This window comes from Dromiciops gliroides, chromosome 1 (assembly GCF_019393635.1).
Source record: "Dromiciops gliroides isolate mDroGli1 chromosome 1, mDroGli1.pri, whole genome shotgun sequence".
Classification (NCBI taxonomy): Eukaryota; Metazoa; Chordata; class Mammalia; order Microbiotheria; family Microbiotheriidae; genus Dromiciops; species Dromiciops gliroides.
This window is the reverse complement of record NC_057861.1, coordinates 264,689,973-264,710,207: the sequence shown is the minus strand read 5'-3', so window position 1 is coordinate 264,710,207 and position 20,235 is coordinate 264,689,973. Positions and strand designations below refer to the sequence as shown.

Here is a 20,235-nt window from a genome sequence, read left to right as displayed (position 1 = left end):
GAGAAGAATTCTGGTAGGCTGGAAATGCTTCTCTTGTCCTAAAACTTTTATGGAACAAGCTGCCCTCTATAACACAGATCCACCTGATTTATTTTTAAGGAAAGAATTAATGCTAGTAGGTGGGGGTATGTCTGCATTGCCACATAATGATTCTATTTTCTACTGGTCAGCAAATGGTCAAAATGACTTCTTTATTGGAAGATTTCCTTTTATGTTTTTATTTTGATTTAGTATGGCTTCCCACTATCAAAAAAGTTATGTCTGCACTCTGCAGCACAAGTCATAACATATAGGAAAGACAGAAAATAGAAAGCCAATAAAAACATGCCCTAGGCCATTTGCCCCAAACAGCCACTGAAACAAAATAATAACTCATAAGATTATAAAACAGATTTGTATTACAGTAAGAAACCCATAAAACCTAAAAATATGGTCCTCTCCCTAAGAAACAAATTTCTCTTCACCAAAATTATAATAAAAGAGAGACAAAAGCAAGCTACAAAAAGGAGTCTTTTGGTATTATATTTCAAAACCAGAAGGGATTAAGCTATAAATTCTTTTAAAATGCTTTGCACAGAGTTGCCAAAAGACCCAGTTACACGATCAGTTAGCTAAAAAAAATAGAAGCAGCTAGAAAATGTGATTTTTTTCCTTTTGAAAGGCAACATAGACCATTGGGACACACACACACACACACACACACACACACACACACACACACTAAAACTACACGTTACTAGCTGCTACCAGGCAATTCAGTTTGATGAGAGAAAAAATAATGCTTCCAAAGGTCAGGAAAAAAGTTATGAGGAAACACTGTAACTGCTAATGATATTAAAATATACTAATAAAGCTTATAGTAGGAACAATCAGTAAAATAGTCACGTCAAGTACAAATCACTAATATCAATTACCTATTTCTCAGGGGTGTTGTCACGATTAAAATAATAACAATAATTCAATATGAAGGGATGACTTCATATACACATCTACAGGGCCCATTTATGTAGCACTCAGAATCAGATCTTACTTTTGTCAGGGTTATTTACTAGAGACCTCCAACTTCAAAAATAATAATCACTGGGCTTTCAGCTATCAACACAAATGGAAAATATATTTTTTTGATCCTTCCAAGAAATGATAAAAAAATTTCTTGCTGAGTGATGCTGGATGATAGTGGAAGAAGGAAAAGCCTGAACTATAGTTTGGATGTGCTTCTTAAAGATGGTTTATTTATATTTGTTATTGTTGTTTGTCCTTCTTTCACAAGGAGGACCATGATGACATCAGGAGGTGATGTCATGACTTGCAGTGAATTGGATTTAACTGAAGAAGGGCTATGCATAGCCACCAGCCTCACTCTCTCCTCCAGAGTCATCAGGATCCAGTGGTGAGATAAATATCAGGATGACTAAAGATGGCCCCAGATGTTTAAGGAAACTGGGATAAAGTGACTTGGCCAGGGTCACACAGTGAGTAAATGTCTGAGGTGAGATTTGAACTCAGGTTCTCCTAACTTCAGGGACAAGGCTCTATCCACTCTTCCTAGGTGGCACAGTGGATAGAGTACTGGCTCTGGAGTCAGGAGGACCTGAGCTCAAATCTAGCCTCAGATATTTGACACTTAGGTGTGTGACCCTGGGCAAGTCACTTAACCCCAATTACCTTAAAACATCTGGGGTGATCTCCAGTTGTCCTATTTATACTTGCTAAAGTCAGGAAGTCAGGAAGCCTGACTTCAAATCTTGCCGCAGACTCTTACTGTGTGACCCTGGACAAATCACCTTCCTTATCTGTAAAATGAGCTGGAGAAGGAAATGGCAAACCACTTCACTGTCTTTGCCAAGATCCCAAACAGGGTTAAGAAGAGTCAGAAATGACTGAAAAAATGACTAAACAACAACAAAATACAATGGAAAATAGAAGTTTTTCTTTTTATGCATGCAGTTGATTTAGGAAATTGATTAATTTTAAAGGGGTGATGGGAACAATATATGTGATTTCATTAACATATGGAAATTTTGGGTTGAGGAAAACCCCTTTACCCTGGCAGGTCAGCACCTTCTCTTCAACATAAGAATTTTAGCCAATTGCCAAGAGCATTGTGAGGTGAAAAGACTTGCCCTGAGCCACACAACCAGTATATGCTAGAGGCAGGACATAAACCCAGGTCTTCTCAGTTCTGAGGCCAGCCTCTAGTGGGCTATGTGGCCTCTCTCTATAATTCAAAAAGTAAGGATTTCCCATCTGGGTAGGCATTAGCTCTTCACATGACAAGGATGTAGAAAGGGTGCCAAAACTTCCTTCCTCCCTGAAATTGAAACTTTACCTACAAGAATTTCTTTTTCTTCAGTAAAGAAGCCTCAAAACCAAATAGTGAGAGGAAATGTGGTGCTTAGCTTCACTGTACAATATTTTTCCCCACAATGTAACAATTCACAGAGGAAAACATTTTACCCCAGTTAGATGTCAAGAAGAACTCATAAACAAGAGGAAACATCTTGAGGAGAAACAGCCTCTTTATTCTCCCCCCTTCCCTTGAACTGGCCACTTCCTAGTATATATTAATTACCTTTTCAGATGCAAATATTACAACCCATAACAAACTACTCCTATTTCATGCATAATTTTCTCATTTTTAACAAAAGTATTTATTCATTTGGCTCAATAGGAAATCTTTTTGAGAGATTCAGCTTTTGCTTATAATAAATAAGAAAAACTTCCCTGCTAACCAGATCTCTCTCAGGTAGAGTTTTTTAAAACACATTACTCAACCCTTGATTGCAAATGAGAGATAGAAAAAATACATGAGTAAACCATCTTTTCTTTCTTACATTAAATTATACAAGCTACTTTCATTTGGTACTATTTCTGTGTTAAATGTATTCAGTATATATGGAAATTATTTCATTGCTTACAAAGAAGTTTTCTGGATTATGGCCAAACTCATAAGAGTAAGTTAGGAATAATTTCTAAGTTTCATTTTTAGTGCTGTATTTTAGAAGATTGTCCCCCTTTTTCAGACATATATTATATATGTATGTGTATATATGTGTGTATACACATACACATATCTGTACACATACATAAAAATAATTTCCTTGCATAGACCCATGTTATCTTCAGATAAATTGTACCAGATTAAGAAAATCCATCTACTAATGCAAACTATGGGGCTAGCTCAGTGAATAGAGTACGGGACTTGGAGTCAAGAAAACCTCAGTTCAAATCCAGGCTCTGACACTTACTAGCTGTGTGACCCGGGGATGGACAAGGAAATAGCAAACCACTCCAGTATCTTTGCCAAGAATACCCTAAATGGGGCCACAGAGAGTTGTACATGACTGAACAACACAACAAATTGATAACTGTTATGCAAATGATAATATTAAAGAGTTACCTGAACACTGAAAAGTTAAGTAAAAACAAAGTTAATACCTTGCCCGTGGTAATAGAGCCAATATATGTCAGGGGCAGGACTTGATGATTGTAATACTATTTCTCTATCCACTGTACCATGTCGTCTTTCCATAAAGTGATTAAACCCCCAAATTGACATAAAAAGTTCCTCATTACTAAGAGTCTTCAGGTGGACAATGGATGATATAAAAGATACTATAGAAGAGATTCTTATTCAGACAGGAGTTGGACAGATGACTTCTTGAGACTTTTTCCAACTCTCTGTTTTTATGTTTTTAAGAGTACATGTTTTATGTGTCTAAGAGAAAGAAGAAACAGATTTGAAATCAGATGACCTTGATTTAAATTCTGGCTCGCCTACTTACTACCTGTGAATCTTTGGGCAAATCATGAAGCCTTCTTGAGACTCAGTTTCCCTATCTGTAAGACGAAGGGGTTCAACCAGATAGCCTCTTGGTCTCTTCCAGAACTAGATCTACAATGCTAAGACTAACCAGGTTACCTTTAATGTTCTTTCTGCTGCTAAAATTATGATTTTACTAACTTCAAATAATTCACTTAAAAATATCTGACACATTTGTTGAGGGTTGACTATATATGTGGTATAAAGGAATTGACACTAGATTTGGAGCCAGACAACCCAGGTTCAAATACACGCTTTGTCCATTTCTCACCATATAATTTTGAATAAATCACTTTACCTCTCTGAGGGTAGTTTCCTCAACTGTAAAATGAGGCACTGGTCCAGAATGCTTCTAAGTTCCCTTCCAGTTCTGAGTCTATAGATTTAAAATTCTCTGAATTTCAAAAATACTAGTTCATTATTTTAAAATCAACATATTTACTGGGGATTTCCTATGTGCAAAGCCCAGAAACAAGCACTAGGACAAATTCAGAATAACAAATAGCCCCAGATCATAGGATTTTATATTTAGAACTAACTAGAAAGGACCTTAGAGACCATGAAATCCAAACCCTTTATCTTACAGATCAAGACCCTGAAGCACAGAGACGTTAAGTGATTGTCCAAAGTCACAGAGCTGCTAAGTAAATAAGGCAGTATTTGAACTTAAGTATTTCTGTCTTTAAGTCCACTGCTATAGTCACTAGACCACCTAACTGTCTCTAAGTTCTCAGTGAGCTCACAATTAGTAAGGCACACAAATATTTATAATACTTAGATGGAGCTATGATCTCATTAGCATAGACCTCCATTGACACAGACCACAACCCTTTTATGCTTTCCCTTACTGTGCAGTTTTTATCTTTCCAGGAATCTTCCATGAAGGATCTCATTCAGCACAATGGTGGCAGACCCATTTAAAAAAAAAGATTTCAAGCACAGTAATATAACTATGAATCACCTTTTCCTCTATCATTATATGATCCCCTCCCCTTTTACCCACCCTCTGATTTTCCATTTATTTATTTATTTGTTTGTTTGTTTTTTAGTGATTTTTAGGCAATTGGGGTTAAGTGACTTGCCCAGGGTCACACAGCTAGTAAGTCTTAAGTGTCTGAGGCCGGATTTGAACTCAGGTGCTCCTGAATCCAGGGACGGTGCTCTATCTACTGCGCCACCTAGCTGCCCCCCACCTTCTGATTTTTGCTGATTCTACAAGTGCTTGATTTACTTCTTTATAACTTCTTCCTCACAAGTCATTGTCAGTTATATAATACACAGCCTTACATTAACTATGTATTTTTCCATTGTTTTTGGAAGCTAATATAACTTTGATTCTCCCAAGATTGTGGCATCCTAAGATTTAGAGCCATATGGAATCACTGGTGAGTGCTAAAAAAAAGGATTTTTTTTTTTTTGTGGAAGAGAGCAGCTTGAGACCATCAAAAGTTTCATGAAATTTCCCCTATGAAACCTAGCCCTTCCTCCTACCCAATTCTAGGCCCAGCTCACTGTCCATCTCAAATGCACATAAACATGTCATAGCTCGAATAACATCCTTCTGTATCCACTTGGTTTTCACAACTGTGGAAGGTCAGATTCACCACTTTTACATTACTATAAATTTCAACTGAGGGAGGTTTGGGTTTCTCTGACCTTCTTCATATTCTCAAGTGTCATTGTCTCTTGCTCACAACATGGACTGAGGAGCTAGAACACAAGTATGGTTCTTCAAATATCACAAATGTTATCAGATTTTCCAGAAATTCTAGAAGAACAGTTCCATTATGCATCTGCGGTCCTCCTGGTTTGATCTACAAATGCTAGGTGATCTGACTTTGCTGGAGCTCACACCAAGTTCTTTGAATTCTCATTTTTGCCTATTATGCTTTTAATGTTTTATGAATTGATTCTGTTCATGATTGTAATCCTCCATAATGCTTTGCAAATAACCTTTTACTGTAAGTCGATGTTGCTCTTTGCTGTCATCTCTTTTCAATTGGCTGGGGAATTAAGTCCTTTCTGGCTGTAATGGTTTTGGGGGCTTTTTCTATCTCCTCACTGTAGCAAGTGTTTTGTATCAGGTAAAGATCAATGTTTCTACTACATCTACTCTCTTTTCAAAACAGGTAACACTTGGAGTTGGGGATTGAATTGGAAATGTTGCAATTACATGTAGTTTCTTCAGCCTATGTTTATTTTTCCTTCCAACTTAGTATTTAATTTGATCTCTGTTTTGACCAGTTAATAATAAGCTGGGTGCAGACCACTGATTCTGAAATAACCACTAGTTTGTGTCCAGACATTTCCTGTTTGTCAAGGCAGTCAGTTTTCTATTTTTAATGTCACTTGGTGCTCTCCATGTCCAATATAGCTTCTGACACCATCCTTGAAAAAAATGTGAGTAAAGAGCATGTGACATACAAAGTCTCCATGGTTTCGGTCTTTTTCATTCTTCATCCTGTTATCCTCTGCTTTTATCTCTACAATGAAGTAACTGAGTATAAAAGTTTATATTGACATAATTTTACATATCTCATCAAGGTCATATCATAGAACCTGTCTACATCTTTATCCTTTGCAAATGATGGGGGGTGTATAAGCTTCAATTAATTTCATGGTGGTCTGTTTTTTTATCTTAATTACTGCAAGGTAAGATTTTAAAAAGTCCCATGAAAATGCGTTGTTTTTTTTAACTTCAAGCATGTGATGAAGCCAACTCTGATAACTCTTTTATTCAGCTGTCCAAGGAGAGACCACAAATAAATTTTCACTTTGCTGATTTTTCTCTTTCATTTACAGGAAGAACGTCAATACAAGTAAGGTTCAGTTCCTCTAGTAATATGTTAGTTCATTAGTTGTTGGACAAAGGTCAGGTTAAAAGGGACAATACCAATTAATATTCTTAGACAGTCTAAGAGCTTTGTGATTCTTAGTGCCCTCTGCCTTTTATGAAACTACTGCCATTGTCAAACATTTTAAAATGTGTCTGTTTTGGGTCACAGGACAGGATCAAAAAGTATCACCTGGTCATCAAACTTTGCTTTGCTGACTAGCCATATTTGGCCAGGCTGGTCCTCAGACACACTGGATCTGTTTTTGAAACTTTTTTAGCTTGGCAGAATTCTGTTTGGTTTTTAAGAACCAAGAATGTCATCCCCATCAGAATAGGACTTTAAAACTAATAGTTATGACATAACATAGAATATGATTGTGCACAAGAGAAATATTATAAAAGTTCAGTTTTAACTATATTTGCCAGGCAACAAGGAGTAGCCATTGAAGATTTGGGGAGCAGGTGGTGAAAGGACCAGACCTATAAATTAGGAAGATGAATTTGGGGGTAGTGAGATGTGGGATAAATGTGAAAATGGGGAAACTACTAAGAGTTCAGGTAAAAGGTATTTTTTTTGGCAGGGCAATGGGGGTTAAGTAACTTGCCCAGGGTCACACAGCTAGTAAGTGTCAGGTGTCTGATTTCACACTTGAACTTGGGTCCTCCTGAATCTAGGGCTGGTGCTCTATCCACTGTGTTATTTAAAGATATTTAAAGTAGGGAGGCACCAATGAAAACAGAAAAGAGGTAAATAGGAGGCAGTTTGGTATAGCAGAAGTAATGTTACATTTAGATTCAGAGGACAATGATTAGAACCCTGTCTCTGCTATTTATTATCTATGGCCTTGGGCAAATCACTTTATTTCTCTGGGTCTCACTATCCTCATTTATAAAATGAGGGGTTGAATTATATGATCTCTAAGATCCACTTCCATAAATCTATGATCCATATGACCTATGACCCAAGTTTTAGAGACATGATCAAAATCAACCTTTTATCTCTTAATGGTTTTAAATTTATAGATTCCAATTACCCACACTGGAAACCTCAGTCCTATTTTATGCCTCTCCATTTGCATGATTGGAAGCCATAAAGGGCAGTACAATGAACAGAAGAGATAATCAGTAAGAAAGGAAGGTTTAGGGGATTAAGGAGGAGATATGAGGAGGGGTTAGCATGATAGAATGGGAAAAACACTGGCTTTGAGGTCAGGAGACCTGGGTTCAAAGTCACTTAAGCTCTTTGAGCCTCAATGTCTTCTTCTGTAAAATAGAGACAAATGGAGAAGTGGGACTCAATTTCTAAAGTCCTTTAAAATTCTAAATTTATGAACCTATGGCATAACTGAAAGGAATGACACCCAGGTGGAGATGACCAATCAATCATGGTTGAAGATAAGTTTGGGGAGTGATATGTCATGGGGTAATAGTTGAAGCTGCTGGATAAATAAATCACCAAGGCTTAGAGGGGAAGACAAGAGATAGATGAGGGCCAATGCATCTGTTTTTAGAAAATCTTTACAAGAAGTAGAGCTAGGGAAAAAAAATGCAAAATGCTAAAAAAAAAAAATCCCTAAAGTATCACACACATTCAAAGTACACACAGAAGAATTAACTTGATATAAGTGTGTAGTAGGGGGAACACTGATTGGCTTGTTAGAATATTTGGATTAAATTCTCAGCTTTTCCATTAATTAGCTATGTGACCTTGGCCTCAGGTTCTTTATCTTTCTCTCTTTCTTTGTTTCTTTCTTCCTCTCTTTCTTTTTAAGAAACATGGACAACATCGATCTTTAAGGTTCCTTATAGCTCTGACATTCTGTGATTCTCTGAATATAAAGAGTTAAAGAATTGTACAGGACTACCTCACACCTATTCAATTGGCTAATATGACAACAAAGAAAGATGATAAATGTTAGAGAAGATGTGAGAAAAATGGAACACTAATGTACTGTTGGTGGAGCTGGGAACTGATCCAACCATTCTAGAGAGCAAGTTGGAACCATGTCTAAAAGGCTATAAAAGGCTATACCCTTTGACTGAGCAATACCGCTATTAGGTCTAATATACCAAAGAGATCATAAAAAAGGGAAAAGGACTCACATATACAAAATATTTATAGCTGCTCTTTTTGTGGTAGCAAAGAATTGAAAATTGAGGGAATGCCCATCAATTGGGGAATGGCTAAACAATTTGTGGTATATGAATATAATGGAATACTATTGTGCTATAAGAAATGATAAGCAGATGAATTTCAGAAAAACCTGGAAAGACTTTCATGAATTGATGCAGAGTGAAATGAGCAGAACCAAGAGAACATTGTACACAGTATCTACAACATTGTGTGATGATCAACTGTGATAGACTTAACTCTTCTCAGCAATACAATGATCCAAGACAATGCCAAAAGACTTATGGTGGAAAATGCTTTCCAAATTCAGAAAAAGAACTATGGACTCTGAATGCAGACTGAAGCATATCATTTCCATTTTTGTTGTTTTTTTGTTATTGTTCTTGTTTATTCTTTCTTTCACTTTTTTCCTTTTGCTCTAATTCTTCTCTTACAACATTACTAATGTGGAAATAGGTTTAACACGATTGTAATGTATAACCTATATCAAATTGCTTGCTGGCCTTGGGAGGGGGCAGGGAAGGCAGGGTGGGATAAAAATTTGGAACTCAAAAATATCTTTATATGTAACCAGGAAAAAATTGAAGATGAAATTAAATTAAAATTTTTTAAAAAAAGAATTATAGGGGAAGGGTTGGTACAGCTGATATTAAGAAAACAATTGAAAAAAATTTAAAAAGAAAAAAAAGAAAACAATTGGGTTGCCTGTTGTTAGGCAATCTGTTGCCTGTTAGGCACCAAGGAACCTGAGTTGCAGATCATTAGTCCTTAACATTGGCAGTATCTATGGAAGGTGAACTTTTTACAGGTTAAAAAATACACGTGATATATATGAGATGGTAAAGGATTAACTTTAACAATTCATAAACTTCAGAATGAAAGAGCCAGGCTAGCAAATTAGAATCTCTGAGAAGAATCATAAGGTTTATTAAGAGTGGTATTTTTGGACTTGCTTAAAAACCTAACAGAAAATGTGAGGAAAAAACAAGATCTGCTATTTATCATATCCCCCCAAACTGCTAGCCTTACATACTGGTAGAGCTTCCTAAGAACTGATTTCCTGTTTCAGCATTTACACCCACAATCTCACTGATACTTGTTCCTCCTGACTGATAAAAAGTCTGTACACAGAATACTATGCCTCAGCTCCTCCCTTCCCCCTAGTAAGTGACCTAGATGCTTCACTTGACAACAGCATTGATAGTAACATCTATACAGCCAGATGTCCCACAAGTGGTAGAATTTGGATCCTGCTTGTTTTAAATGTTGATGGCTTGTCTTGTGCTTCTGCAGCACTTCTACCCAACTGACATTCAAAATCATGCAGTTTTACGTGCTTTTTAGTCTGACTTGAATGTCTTTGGACCCTTTAAAAATCAAGAAAAATAATTTTATACACTGTACTTAAGTTTCCATTTACTGTTTTCTCCTCTGATAATCATATTCTTCTTTCCCCTCAGCAAATATCCAAAGTACATATTCAATCTGGATATTGGGACATAATCCCATGTAACATTTATTAGTGAAATGGAGGAGAAAGTATATTGAGAAAGAAGTGCAACCCATGTAGGTTTGGAAAGGGAAGAGAATCTTGAGGCGCAAAGGCATCAATGCAAAATGGGAACAAGACAGAACTTAGAGTCCAGAAAGACCTAAGTTTGCAAACAAGAGATACAGAAATTCATGGGAAGTAAAATAGTTAATTTTTATTACATAAAATTAAAAGTTTTTGCAGAAACAAAAACAATTTAGCCAAAATTAGAAGAAAAGAAAGAAACTGGTGGAAAATTTTACAGCAAGTTTCTCTAATAAATTCTCAACTATATATAGAAAACAAAGTCAAATTTATAAAAATAAAATCCATTTTCCAAATAATAAGTACCCAAAGGATATGAATAGGCAGTTTTCAGAAGAAGAAATCAAAGCTATCAATAGTTACATGAAAAATGCCCTAAATCAGTAATAATTAAAGAAATTCAAATTAAAACATCTTTGAGGTATTACCTTACATGTATCATATTGGCTAAAATGACAGAAAATGAAAATAAATGCTGGAGAATATTTGGGAACTACACTAATGCACTTTTAGTAGAGTTGTGAGGTAATACAATCATTCTGAAGAATAATTTGGAATTATGCCCAAAGGGCTATAAAACTGTGTATACCCTTTGACATAGCAATACCATTAGTAGGTCTATATCACAAAGAGGTCAAAGAAAAAGGAAAAGAATCCATATGTATAAAAATATTTATAGTGGCTCTTTTTGTGGTGGCAATGAATTAGAAACTGAGGGGATGCCCATCAACTGGGGGATGACTGAACAAGTTGTAGTATATGAAACATGACAGAATACCATTGTCTCATAAGAAATGATGAAGGGGATGGTTTCAGAAAAACCTGGAGAGATTTATATGAACTGAAGCAAAATGAATGTGCAGAACAATGTATACAGTAAAGATAATCAACTGTAAAAGATTTAGTAACTCTTATCAATACAATGTTCCACCACAACTTCAAAGGACTTGATAAAAAATGCTATTCACTCCCAGATAGAGAAGTGATAGACTCAGAGTACAGATTGAAAAATATTTTTTTCATTATTTTTCTTGCTCTTTTTGGGGAACATGGCTAATGGAGAATATGTTTTACAAGATTTCATATATATAATGGGTATCATATCTCTTGATTTCTCAATAGGTAGAGAGAGGGGAGGAGGGAGGGAGGGAGAAAGAGAGAGAGAGAGAGAGAGAGAGAGAGAGAGAGAGAGAGAGAGAGAGAGAGAGAATAAAATAAAATATAAAAAAGAGAAAAACCTGGGTTTGAATTGCACTTCTGATACTCCCTAAATATATGATCATGGGAAAATCATTCAACTTTTCTGTCCTGTATTTTTAGTTTCCTCATCTGTAAAATGAGCATAATACCAGCCATATAGTCTGGTTATGAGAAGCAACCCATTATACAAAGCACAAAGGTAAATATGCCTGCTATTTTTTACCATTGCTTTTCCTAAGAATCTTAGAGAAAGATAATATAATCTATGTATATAGATAAAAATGGGATGGACTGACAAGAAAGTTCAGTAACCCCAAAGGAATCTGCTACCTATAAGGAGAGAGAAAAATGGGAATGCCTAGAAAAGACTGCCTAATGCTTTAAGCCTATACCAAACCTAAAGCAACTATTGCTTATCTAGTTCTTTTTACTTTTTCCTTTTCCCTATCCAACTGCATTGGAGTTAACTGCATAAGGTGAGATTATATGTTTATAAATTCCCTCCAGCCTAGTAAATATTAGATTAGTTCCAAGCATCTCACTATCTGCTATTTATAAACCTTACATTCTAAACAAAATTTCCATATGCAATTGTACCTCTCCTAGTATGCAACACATTCTGCCTTGTGAATCCACAATTAGAGGTCATTGTGAATATATCTTATATTCCCTACTTGATTGTAAACCCTGAAAAGAGAAGGATGATGACAAGTTCATTTCCTTAGGCTCCATGGTGCTTTGTTCAATGATATCCACCAAGTAGGTGTTTAATAAATATTTCATAAATTAAATTTGTTGAAGAGAATTATGTACTGCAGACTCTGGGCTATGTTATAGTAGGCACAATAGGAAGTAGAAGGAAAAACTGGCAAAACTGATCCCAGGGGATCAGTCAGTGGAGGAGAAATCACTCCTTATAGATCCAAAGGCAGGTGGCAATTGAGTTACCTAAAGTAAGTGGTAGTGATATAGTAGGAGATCTTTATTTTAAAATTGGTCCCATTTTTTTTTGATGAGGCAATTGGGGTTAAGTGACTTGCCCAGGGTCACACAGCTAGTAAGTGTCAAGTGTCTGAGGCTGGATTTGAACTTAGGTCCTCCTGAATCCAGGGCCAGTGCTCTATCCACTGTGCCACCTAGCTGCCCCCCATTTTTTAAAAAGAGAATTTTGAAATAGGTAAAATTTATCTCTGGGACTCCCTAACCTCCTTTTCTATTTTCATGTCCCTTCTCTTCAAGTACCCAGGGCATTCTACTCCCCAAAGTTTTCTCTGTTACAAACCTAAAGTGATTCTCCCAAATTCTCAAAGTGTCAAGCCTTTGTATATGAATGTTGTTGTATACCCACAGTATTTTTACTTTAAAAGGACTAAAGGGAGATAGACATTATTAAGACAGAATAATGGAGTCCACTAATGGCAGAATTCTACTTCTGTAGTTCACTCCTTACGTGATCATTGGCAAATCACTTACTTAAGCCTCAGTCTCAGTACTCCTCAAATATTCCATATACTCCTAATTTACTACACATAAGACCTGCTCTGAATTAATATTATTTTTTACCCAGGAGATAGATAGAAATATATTTCCTGACCTTTAAATATTTGTACAGTTCATCTAGCTTAGGGAAAAGTGTTCAGTCAAAAGATATAATACAATAGTCAAGAATAAAATTTCCTATTTGTCTCTTTTAAATGGCTATTCAAAAGGAAAATTGTTCAAAGGGGAAATGGATACAAGATAGTACTCACTCTTGTCCTTGTATCTTATCAACTAAAGAAGGAAAAAAGATGTATTTGCCAGACAATTCCTTATCTTCACCAGGTAGGGGGAAAACAACTGAAGTGTTGTCATTGATACTATTTAATATTTTGTAATGTCCCATGTGCTAAGACAGATGAAAAGAAACTTTTCTTATTATTATCTGGTTATATTTTTAACATTCCAGATAATCTAATCTACAATGTGGGGGAGATATGTATATGATCCTGTGACCACTCACCCATCCAGACTTCTCCAAATTGTCCAGCTCCAAGTTTCTTCACTAGCTTAATCGATTCACGTGGAATTTCCCAAGCATCTTTATCCCATGGTTTTTGTGGCTTTGGACAAATACATGCCTTCTCAAGCCTTCTGCACAAACCATCTGACTGCTCTAAATTTTAGTGAAAAAAAAAACATTAAAATCGAGTGTTGTATTGCATCATATAAGGAAATTCTATATTCTAGACTAGTAGAGTTAACCTCAGATCTGCACTAGTCTGTAAATAATTATAGGGTGTCCCTTGAAATAGGTATTAATTTGGGGGCATTTTTTAAATTAAAAGACAGTTATTCTTTTTGTTATTCTTTTAAGATATTTTTATTTGATAGTTCAATTTTATTTTGTTTTGTTTTATGTGTAAGGTACTTACATGCATGTGTGCAAATGCCATGTGCATTTGGCAAAAACTGCAGATTGAAATAAGGAATCATTTCAAAAGGAAACAGAATAATTTAGCCTAAGCAACCATACAGAAAAAAATGAAGAATGTTTATTGTCCAGAATATGATAAGTAGATCAAATACTTAGAGAAATTGTTTCTGTATGTTTGTATATGTGTATGTATGTAAATGTGTAGGTATGTGCATATGTGTATATGCATGCATGCATGTGACAAACATTGCAAAAAGACAAAGAATTAAGCCCAGAATTAAAAAGGAGGAGGAAAGCAGTTTGATTACTTTAAAGACCCCAAACTTCTTCCTGAAACAAAGGCTTATTTCTTTCAATATCAATATCCCATTGATGTTACATGGTTATCAGTTATGGAAAACTACAATTTCCAGAGAATTAAAATTGAGCATCAAGTTGGAGGAAATGGAAAAGTATGTGGTGGGTATCAACAGGTTGCAACACATAAATAAAGAACTTAAAGAAGGTGGGGGATGGGGAAGGAGTGCATTTTAATCCAAGGGAAGAGCCTGCACCAAGGAACAGACATGGGAAATGCAACGTTGTATGGGAGGTTGTGGGAGGAGACCAACTTGGCTGGACTTCAGAATGAGTGGAAGAAAATACTGTATAGTAAATCTGAGAAGAAACAGGCTGGAGCACAATTTGGACAGGTTTTCAATGCCAAGTTGAAGAGTTTGGGTTTTATCCTCTAGGCAACAGAAAGCCACTAGACCCTTTGAAGCAGGAAAATCACATGGAAAGAACTGTGCTGAAGAACTTTGATAGCCATGGTGAGAATGGGCTGGAGAAGAGAGGGGGTAGCTATAAAGAGTCCAATTAAAAGACTATTGTAATAAATCAGGGGAGCGGTGATGAAGCCCTGAAGTAGGGAAGTGGCTAAGTGAATAGAACTAAGAAGACAGATGCAAGAGATGTGGTGGAATTAGAATGGACTAGACTTGGCAACTTAATGGATATGTAGGATGAGGAAGATGAGGTTGTGAAACTAAGTGATTAGACAGTTGTGTCCTCAACAGAAATAGGGAGCACACAGTGGGTACCACAATGATGAACACCAATATACAGAATTTATGTTCATTTCTATTTTTTCCTTTAAAAGAGAATCTTTTTGTTTTTGTATTTTTTTTTCCTGGGGAAATGGAGGTTAAGTGACTTGCCCAGGGTCACACAGCTATGTGTGTCTGAGGCTGGACTTGAACTCAGGTCCTCCTGAATCCAGGGCCAGTGCTTTATCCACTGTACCACCTAGCTTCCCCCTAAAAGAGAATCTTAAAAGTCCTCCTAATGCCTCCCAGGAAAAGTATCCGTTAGATAAAACTCAACCAACTTGTATCTCTTTCTGAACTAGGACAACACAATATATAAACATTATTAGTATTTCTTATTGACAGTAGTATCCAAGATGCTAATTGTTGGTTATTTGCATCCCAAGGTACTTCTAAATTACCAGGATCATTAGATCTAAAGATGTATTTGCTTTTTTAAAAGACAATCAGGTAAAGATTTAAATATAAAAAAGCAATCTATGCTATTATTAAACATTAAAAATGCATGTTGTAGTATGTGGGGTCTTTACTTACTTTGATAATGCTTAATCATGTCACTGATACAGGGAAAAGTAATTCTTGGAGATATGTAATAACCTCCATTGTCCAAACTTCTAATTTTGTAGTGCTTAATAACATCACCATGCACTGGGTCATAATCTCGCACAGAAAGAGAGAAACTTCCTATGGAAAAATAAAGCAATGACTTTAGTTGGGTTAAAAAATAGTTATGGATTTTAATTTTATTTTAATTATAGAAAATTAAAGTTATTAAATATGATAAATATAAATGAAATTTAAAGCTTTTCCCATTTGCCCTTTTTAAAAATGAGACTATTGACCTTTTATCTTTACATGATATATTTTCCTCAATATACTCCTCCTTCTTTCCCTCCTTGAGGGTGATCCCTCATCACACAAAATTTTTTAAAACCCAGTTCACTGAAATAACCAACATACACAAAAAGTCTGACGCGATATTCGGTGTCCCACACTCATAGTTCCCCTGTTTATGGAAAGAAGTTGGGCAAAATGCCCTCTCTTCTATGTTCTTTGGGGCAAATCTTGGTTATTACATTTCCACAGTATTCAGTTTTGCCAGTTATTGTTTTTGTTATTTTTTCCAATTGCACCGGTGTAGTCATTGTGTAGGTTGCTTTCCAGGTTCTGATTACTTCACCTTACACCATTCTTATGTCTTTCCATACTTCTCTGTAGTCATCATATTCATCTTTTCTTAGAGCAAATTAATATTGCATTACATTTATATCTCACAAAAAGTTTTGTTACTCCCCAAATATCTACTTTGCTTCTAGTTCTTTTCTATTTAAAAATGCTGTATAATATTTTCATGTATATGGGGCTTAAAAAACAAACAACCATTGACTTTTTTAGGGTATTTGCCTAGCAATGGGCTCTCTAGGTTAAAGGGTATGGACATTTTAACATGTTTCTTTTTTTTTCTTTTTCTTTTTTTTTCTGGGCAATAAGGGTTAAGTTACTTGCCCAGGATCACACAGCCAGTAAGTGTTAAGTGTCTGAGACTGGATTTGAACTCAGGTCCTCCTGAATCTAGGGCCAGTGCTTTATCCACTGCACCACCTAGCTGCCCCTAGCCTATTTCTTAGCCTAAGTTCAAATTGTTTTCCACCGATGATCAAATTTTAAATTCTAGATATTTCAAAATACACAATATTGACTCTTTTAAGAAACTTACACAACACACTATTTTCATTCTCTCATAATGTTTTTTCTTTAAAAATACTTTGTTTTAAAACAATTGGAAAATAACTTCTTGATGTATTTTAATAATAATACTTATCATTTATATGATGCTTACTATGCTACAGGTGTTGTCCTAAGCCCTTTACAAATATCTCATTTGTTCCTCACACCAACACTTAAAGGTGGGTGCAAGTATTATCCTCATTTTACAGATGAGGAAACTGAAGTAAATGAAAGTTAAGTGACCTATCTAGGGTCACATGGCTACTAAGTTTCTGATGCTGGATTTGAACTCAGCTCTGCCTGACTCCAGCATTTTATTCTTTGCACCACCTAGCTACCTTTAAACTGTATTTTTTAATTTTTTTTTTGTGGGTCAATGAGGGTTAAGCAACTTGCCCAGGTTCACACAGCTAGTGTCAAGTGTCCGAGACCGCATTTGAACTCAGGTCCTCCTGAATCCAGGGCCAGGGCTTTATCCACTGCGTCACCTAGCTGCCCCCTTAAACCTTCTCTTGAAACCAAAAAGCACAGTTAAGCAAAAGAAGCCTACACTGATCTAGTCCACAAAAATGTATATCTCCTCAAAGTAACAATGTAAAAGCCTACTATGTCTATAATCTCCCAAATTGTAAATCTTTAAGGTTTTGCTATCTGATGATTTATTCTTCAGTTTGTTAAGTTTAAATAGTTTCAGTAAGCTGCTTTAGGAATAATATTTTGCAAAATAAAATAAATGTGTCCCACCTTTTAATGTTTCACTTTCTCGGATAAGAAATGCTCCTGCACTATTTCCTGGGGCCAGAAGCTGTCTTTCAGAATCTTTCCGGGTTATATCCTTAAAGAACCACCTGAAAAGGAAATATGAAGCAGTATGGTATTTCCTCGGGAAGGAATAGTATAAATAAAGTAAAAATACAATAGGCAGTGCATTAGTTAAATGAAATTTTGGAAGAACTTACTCCTCTGTTTCCAAGGTGTTGACTTTTGCTACGTAATTGCTGGGAATGTAGCCTTCTCTCTTGGTTGAAAGAGATTTAGCTCTCCACCATTCTCCATGCCTGGAGCAAAAATATGTATAGAAGAATGTTCATATCAATAAGTCAAGAATTGTTTATTGCTCTTTTCGATAAATTGAACCTAGAACCCCAGAATTTGAATACAAACATCACTCCTCTTTTTTGAGTCCAAACATAGGATGAGTATGGACTATATATTGAGCACTGACTTATAACCCCAAGTGTGGATTACTTTGTTTAGTGTTACACAAAGCAGGGTTTTTTTTGGGGGGGGGGGCGCAATGGGGGTTAAGTGACTTGCCCAGGGTCACACAGCTAGTAAGTGTCAAGTGTCTGAGGCCAGATTTGAACTCAGGTACTCCTGAATCCAGGGACAGTGCTTTATCCACTGCACCACCTAGCCCCCCCCCCCCATGTTATATTAACTCCTTTATTAAACTACCTGGTTTCTAAAGCAATATTCAGTATGGAAAAACCCTGAATAAAAAAATTTCATTGTAATGAGTCATTTCCTCATTCTCCAGTTTTTACAAAGAAGTTATATATAGAGCCAACATATGTTATGTGTGTCTATGTGAGAGGAAACAAATAAAAAGATGACAATTAACTTATGTGATTTGTCTGCTCTCCAAAATCATTGAGAAGTATGAAGTGCCTACTTCTCAAATTCCTTAACGCTACTACAGAGCAGGAAAAGAAGTCTTTGGCCACAATATGCATGGAGATGTTTATAGTTTTTCCTTGTCAAATCTATCCAATACTTGAAATTATAACATAGGTATTCAAAGCTTGTTGGTGTGTGCTACAGATAGCTATCATTAAAACACATGTGGAATGTCATTTTCTTAGTTCAGGAGCTAGTGTTCTAACTATTCTGAGTAAATGAGATAGAGTAGAAGGGATTAGGGAAATAATGTGGAAAATGAGATACTTTGTATATAGGAAAGGTATATCTCTATCTCTATCTCTATCTCTATATAAATGCTGAAGGGTTGGTTCTAGAGCCTAACTTTAGACTCATAAAACCAAATTAAATTTTTTTAAAAGTAAAAAGCAGGGGCAGCTAGGTGGCGCAGTGAATACAGCTCCGTCCCTGGAGTTAGGAGTACCTGAGTTCAAATCTGACCTCAGACACTTAACACTTACTAGCTGTGTGACCCTGGGCAAGTCACTTAACCCCAATTGCCTCACAAAAACAAAACAAAAAACAAAAATAAAAAGCAGCACCTTTAACAGTGCTGGGAGTCTACTCAGACACAAAAATACATAAAGTTGTACAACAGGCAAAAAAATTTACATTTTTCTACATAATGAGACTACCTAGAGAGTTCTAGCAGCCAAACTTAACAGGCAAAAGTGGTTATTTTGACCTTGACCTATCTAAGCACCAAACTATACTAGTAGCAAAGTTGTGAAATTTCACTTTCACATGACAAGGATCAGGTTAACATTGAGTTACTAGAAGATAAAGACTGTGGACAAAATGAACAGGTCTACAAGACTTTGAGGGGCTGTGAGTCAAAGGCCAGAAGTTGCAACTTGGATATACTTACTCTTCAAGGACTTTCAATTTTTCTCCTTTCTTGAAAGATAAATCATCAGGGTGAAGGCCTTCATAGGGATATAAGGCTATTACCACATCCCCTTGCTCTTCCGGATCTGTTAATGAATAACTCAAGTGAAAACACCTAAAAGATAAACCCTCAGAAACATTGATCAAGTGTCCATTCTGTGTAGAACACCAGGTCAGGAACTATAGAGAGGTATTTTAAAGGGAATGAGACATGTCGCTCCTGTCCTTGGAGAATCAAGGAGTGCATGACTAGTCTACAAGGATCCACAGAAAATTAAAAAAATACACATGAAGAAACAGATAAATATAATTGTGTACAACAGCTTAGGGCATATACAAAAGCTCTGGGGAAGTTACTTTATAAAGGATCTAAAAGTGTTTTAAAAAACACATGGATGTTCAGATGAAAACATACCTTTGCTTTGAAACCTTTGTCCTGGTAAAAGCTGAGAGTCTGAACTGTGCACCTATAAAGAGAATATGTGTTAAGCATCTCTGCACAGTAATGGTTTTTCTTGGTCATATCTGAGTTCCGTATAATGTCTTTCGGCCAATAGTGGCAACCAGAATGTGAATTGATGCTTCCATAAATAAGAAAGGAAAGAAAAATACAAGTGGAAATTCTGAAAAGCCATGTACAGGAATAGTTCATGGGATTGGGCAGGACCAAGGGGAGGTTTATGGGAAATTAAGAGGAGAGGAGATAAAGTGACAAATGGAGGCTCTCACCACTGTGAAACCACCTGCTTCTGGTGTCAAGAACTCAAAGGGAAATGCTTAATGACCAACTCTGACCCATCACTGGTAGAAGTGGCATATTCTCCAGAGGTTGTTTTGGTTTTCTTTGG

General features: G+C 36.1%; 1 protein-coding gene across 5 annotated transcripts in view; it reads right to left on the bottom strand.

Moving 5' to 3' along the window:
• LYN (LYN proto-oncogene, Src family tyrosine kinase) overlaps nucleotides 1–20,235 on the bottom strand; it is a 146,486-nt gene that overhangs the window by 45,970 nt on the left and 80,281 nt on the right. For all 5 annotated transcript variants that reach the window (XM_043977929.1, XM_043977933.1, XM_043977931.1 and 2 more), the window contains exons 3-8: nucleotides 19,803–19,854; nucleotides 19,368–19,473; nucleotides 17,758–17,856; nucleotides 17,543–17,646; nucleotides 15,605–15,754; nucleotides 13,569–13,721 (exon numbers count right to left, since the gene is read on the bottom strand). In XM_043977929.1, the coding sequence (XP_043833864.1) occupies nucleotides 13,569–13,721; nucleotides 15,605–15,754; nucleotides 17,543–17,646; nucleotides 17,758–17,856; nucleotides 19,368–19,473; nucleotides 19,803–19,854 (664 nt within the window). The remainder of the gene's footprint in view (nucleotides 1–13,568; nucleotides 13,722–15,604; nucleotides 15,755–17,542; nucleotides 17,647–17,757; nucleotides 17,857–19,367; nucleotides 19,474–19,802; nucleotides 19,855–20,235) is intronic.